This window comes from Sinocyclocheilus grahami, unplaced genomic scaffold (genome assembly GCF_001515645.1).
Source record: "Sinocyclocheilus grahami isolate Dianchi unplaced genomic scaffold, SAMN03320097.WGS_v1.1 scaffold719.1, whole genome shotgun sequence".
Classification (NCBI taxonomy): domain Eukaryota; kingdom Metazoa; phylum Chordata; class Actinopteri; order Cypriniformes; family Cyprinidae; genus Sinocyclocheilus; species Sinocyclocheilus grahami.
In genome coordinates, this window is record NW_015505898.1 from 674,875 (window position 1) to 679,994 (window position 5,120).

A 5,120-nucleotide genomic window follows, 5' to 3' on the forward strand; every position below is an offset into this window, starting at 1 on the left:
CTGCTGCACCCATGGTACGGCAGCAAAGTTCCTTGATTATTACGCCGGAATGAGAGTATAGTTCCTAGCCATATCGGCCTAGAAAATCGCAACTTTTAATTTTCCGTCGGTCTTAGTACACAATGTAACTACAGAAGAGTCAAGTTTTAAATAGGAAAAATATAGAAACTCTTTGGCCATTTTTGAGCGAGATGCTAACGGTCTAATCGGATTCAATGATCTATGCTAAGCTAAGCTAAAAGTGCTACCGCCAGACCCGGAGATCGGCTGAATGGATTCGAAAACAGTCTATTTTCAAAAAAAGTGGAGTGTTCCTTTAACAAAAAAATATTAAACTTGAATAATTAAGGTTAATATGAAAAATATTAGGATTATTTTAAAAACTATATTTAAAAAAGTTAATAATTTAACTACATTAAGTTACAATAAATGTGGCTAATGTGCAATCAAATTTGTTCTGAACAACAGCATTTTCTAACAAATGGTGTGGTTGTCTGATGAAAGCCTGACATTGATGAAATTCCCTTACTGTCCAGCAGAGGGCAGCAGGTACATGGTAAAGACACATGGAAGACATTTTCTCTCCTCTCAAGTGCAGTGAATTCTGGGAATTCAGTGCACACTGACATTCCTGAATAAGATGTAGATCAGCTGACTTTTTAGTATTTTGCGACGGCGCTGCGCTGATGCCACGTAACACTATGAATCTGTAACTCCTTTACCGTGTTACAAAACCAAGTCACCTTGAAACTGAGACAGTAACATTCGTTCGAAACCAACTTTCTTGCTTCCTGACACATGCTCAAATATACATGCTACACAAAGAATGAATGATATTGCCAAGGAGAAGTCTGGGTCAGGCACCCTCAAGGGGGGAATATGTACCTTTTTGGTAGGTGAAGTTGGGGTGGTCACCTGGTTGCTTGGGGTAGTTGGGGACATGACGGTGGTACTAGGAATCGCAGGTGCAGGTGTACTGTTGGAAATGCTCGACGGAACAGAAGACTTGGTCTTGTCTGGAAAAAAATTAAAAAAATAAACGGTGAGTAAATGACCTTACAGATTAGCACAAAGCTAGTTGGGAAAGTGTCGCGGACAATGTTTCAAACAGGTACCTGCTTCGTTCTCAGACTCTGAGTCTTCCTCCTCCTCTTCCTCACTAGAGCAGCTAGACTCATCCTTCTTCCCCTCCCCCTCTTCTTCATCAACCTTCTCTGGCTCCAGAGTCTCGATTCGTGGGGCAGTTTTCTCTGGCTCCAGTAGAAGTGTTTCTTTACTAAAGCACAGATGCACAGCTTGGTTAGGTTTTGCCATTTAAAATGGATTAAGAACCAGAGCTGAACTCTAGACCACTTTTTCAAGCAGACTCCGCTGCGCACCTGAGTTTGGAAAAAACATTTTCATCAACCAAACTCTGATTGCAAACATATTTGTGTCCACACCAAGAGCTCTAGTGTGAAAACACCCCTAGTCAACTCAGGTGCATGTTTCCTTCCTTCGCATTTATGGTAAAGTCAAGACACTGAGTAAACAGTATATCAATCCCATCATGGTGGTTTCTCTCTAGTGAGCAGGAGCCATTTACCTCTTCAGTGGTTTCACAGATTGATTATTGTCCCCAGTAGTCGTAGTTTCTATTAAAGGAGACTTCTTAACATCCTTCTTTTCGCTCAGAAGCTGAAACACAGGCCATATCAAGACAAAGCTCACAATTACCAAGCCAAATTACATTTACAATTAAAGATCTGATGAGAGTGAGAAATTACCAGATTCTGTTTCTTTTGCAGCTCTTCTAAATATCCCAAGATATCTTCATCAGCTACGTCAAACGCCGTCTGACCCTGGGAACCAAAACGCGACATTGTAAGGGTTAAATTCAAAGACTACACAGAAGCTAGCAGCACAGACAGAACCATACATCCCATACCACTTTATTGATGATGTCCATTTCACACAAATGCTCTACTAGTATCCGGCAGGCCTCTTCTTTGCCCCAGTGTGCAGCAGCGTGGAGCGGAGACCAGCCATCGTAGTCTTTAATATTTACATCATACCCTGCTTGGATTAAAAGCCTGCAAACAGTCAGAGACGAAAGAAATAGCATGATGAGATTAGACAAATCTGGGTTTCTTGGATTTTGGTGCCGCAATCTAAGCTTGGCCTCATTTGCCAAAGGCCTGGGATATTGTGTGGACCAATGGGCTCATTTTTCTATTGCCTAGAAGACAGGTTATGCATGCCAACAGTTAGTCGTCAGTGGTCACACATAAAAATACGCATTAGATGTGAAGTTTTCTGAGATTCCACACCCAAAAAAGCAGTCTATCCGGTTACAATCCTCTCGTTTTGGTGCAGCGGCAGATGGAGCAGTTGTCACAGTCATTCAACTCTGACATCCAAAGGCACCATAAACAGAGACGCTGCCTAACTCCTGACACACGTCCTGAGCTGTGTTTGTTCAACAGCTCACGATAATCTACTGTAATGGAGACAGATAAACAGGTTACAAACTGTCTCGCCCTGCGTACAAGACCCTTGGGATACTGAAAGAGTTGAAAGGTGAAGTATGGGATGACCCAAGTAAAGCAATAAAGCCTCTACACCTGCAATACCAAAGTTTCATTTGTTTCTACCTCCACTAGCTGCTAAATCTCACTTGCTGGCAAAAAAAATAAAGACAAATATTATCACGTTGAATCCTTTGTGGATGGCAAAATCTTTCTTTTGAAGGCAAGCAAACTTACTTTAAAACCTCAGTGTATCCCTTGGCTGCAGCGACGTGTAGTGCGGTCCCCCCAGACTTGGCGTGCCGGACGTCATTGATCTGGCCGCTGTTAAGCCACTGTCGCACATCCCTTAGCATGATCCGCTCCTCCTCTTTCCTGGCTGACTCGATATCCACGCCTGGAGCAAGATGGAGGGAGAGGCAGATCCTTAGGATTAGTAAATACACTTAACCTGCCCAAACTGTAAGACATCCACGAAGGCTAACTATACGCAAAGCAAAATATATATGGCACTTCGGCATGGTAAGTTGTTTTTTTTTGATGGGCTAAGAATGTTGAATGGCTCACGCCATTGTGTTTCACTCCAATTACCAACCACAGAGGTTGACTACAGTGTAACAAGGTAAACAGTTTCAGGAATGACTAGTGTGTCTACTCTAAATAGTGTCCAAGGTTAAGTTTGTGAGAAAAAATAATTGTGCCTATTAGGCTAAAAACTGTACATAACGTTAAACATCAAAAATCAAATATTAAATAAAAAAATAAATAAAAAACGAAATAAACAGCTTTTATTGACTACCATCTGATAAGACAGTGCATTCAAAATACAATATACATTCTTTAAACTACCAGGAAGTTCACATTCTAAGGTTTACTTTGATATCATCACTTAACATTCAAGTGTGCATAAAAATATTCGATGCATACTTGAATTATTTTTATTGTTCCGAAAACACAACGTGTAAACTAGTCCACACTGGAGGACTGCCAAATGGGTCACTGTGCCTCTAGTCTATATAACCTGAAATTTACTTAGGCATGCAGAGACCTGACAGCATTAAGCTAAACAGGAAACAACAATAGAAACTTTGCAGCATGTAACTTTGAAGTAAGCGACCATTTACCATGTCTCTAAATGCTTAGCAACATCTCCACTGAGAGCTAAACCAAAACAAGATCAATGCTTTATATATACAGAAATATAGCTGACAGCTAGTTGACCTTTCATTTTTGTCAAAATACTGAATGTAAAAGGAGGCATCTCAGATTACAAATGAACAGCGTGAGGATCATGCCACATCCCTTATATGGCTACAAGCCCGACTGAATGGCCGGCAGGTGCGGCTGCAGGGGGAAATCAACTTCGATGTGATTAAAATGACAGATTCTGATTAGTTTTGTTGAAGAGATGGGGTCCACATTTGACCAAAGAGTTGGAAGTAAGTGAAAAAGATGGGGCCATAGGACAGACATCTGTAGGAATTCCTGTGCAAATCCCATGACAGAGCTGTTCTGTGTTGCAAGAAAATTCCAATCGTGGGAAGAAATAAGGAGAGTTAAGGACATGGCTTCATCAAGAGAAGCCTCAATATAATAGTCTTTTCTGGTGTAAATGGGTGATGGACAGTAATTCTCCAAAACTCTTGAGAGATTTGTATTTGAGGTTAGGAATACGGTTACAGCTGGTCTCCAAATACAAATCCAGTTTCCTTATAATTAAATACTTAAAATTCATGGTATTACCATGTATGCACTGATATAAAAATTCTGGTTGATACAGATAAGCTAGGGCTGAACGATTAATTGCATTTGCGATAATATCGCGATATGAAATAACACGATTTTTCAATCGCAGAGGCTGCGATTACACGGTCACGTGACAGGCGAGAGTAAAGAGGTGTGTTCAACTTGAAGATCAGATCGGTGTATGACATCAAAGTATGACGAGAGAAAGCAAAAGGAGACGTCCGCGCTCTCATCGGTCTAAGCAGCGCTGCTTCAAGTCGAGCGCGGGCCATCAGCAGAAAAAGAAAAGAAATAAAACGGTAAACAGCCAAAGGACGTAACTTAGAATGGGAGATGGATCGGTGTGTGAAAGGGAAGAGAAAAGTCATAGATGAAGTCGCACAGACCCAGGCAGGTGCTGGTCATTCAAAAGCTAAATGCAGAAAATATGACGAGGCATATCTTGCTCTCGGCTTCTCTCACCGTGTCTATACCATACGCTAAAGTTGTGCGTCGCGCCACAACAGCTCTACACTGGACGCGACAAAGCGGCCGTTGCAAATCATTTTAACTTTGTGTCAGTACGTCATAAATGGAACAAGGCACCAGTTTAATGTCATGCCGCATCCAGTGTAGACAGCGTCACTGATTATAATGGTTTCTACTGTATTTTGCTGCTCGTGTCCAGTGTAGACACGGTGTTTAAAGTCGTTGGTGAGGAGGAAAGCCTGTGTGTGTCCTATGCCTTAGCGGACAGCATGAAACCCACAAAAAAATGTATAAATAACAGAGAGAATAATAATAATAATAATAATAATAAGTTATTCTCTCTATGCTATTTTTCAATGTTTCAAGTGATGCAGGTGTTTTTTTCCCTGTAGGTTTTTT

At 41.2% G+C, this 5,120-nt stretch overlaps 1 protein-coding gene across 1 annotated transcript in view; it reads right to left on the reverse strand.

Moving 5' to 3' along the window:
• LOC107560300 (protein phosphatase 1 regulatory subunit 12A) overlaps positions 1 to 5,120 on the reverse strand; it is an 82,284-nt gene that overhangs the window by 28,984 nt on the left and 48,180 nt on the right. Inside the window, exons 4-9 of the mRNA XM_016244439.1 lie at positions 2,745 to 2,904; positions 1,928 to 2,072; positions 1,767 to 1,841; positions 1,586 to 1,677; positions 1,116 to 1,276; positions 886 to 1,016 (exon numbers count right to left, since the gene is read on the reverse strand). Coding sequence (XP_016099925.1) covers positions 886 to 1,016; positions 1,116 to 1,276; positions 1,586 to 1,677; positions 1,767 to 1,841; positions 1,928 to 2,072; positions 2,745 to 2,904 — 764 coding nt within the window. The remainder of the gene's footprint in view (positions 1 to 885; positions 1,017 to 1,115; positions 1,277 to 1,585; positions 1,678 to 1,766; positions 1,842 to 1,927; positions 2,073 to 2,744; positions 2,905 to 5,120) is intronic.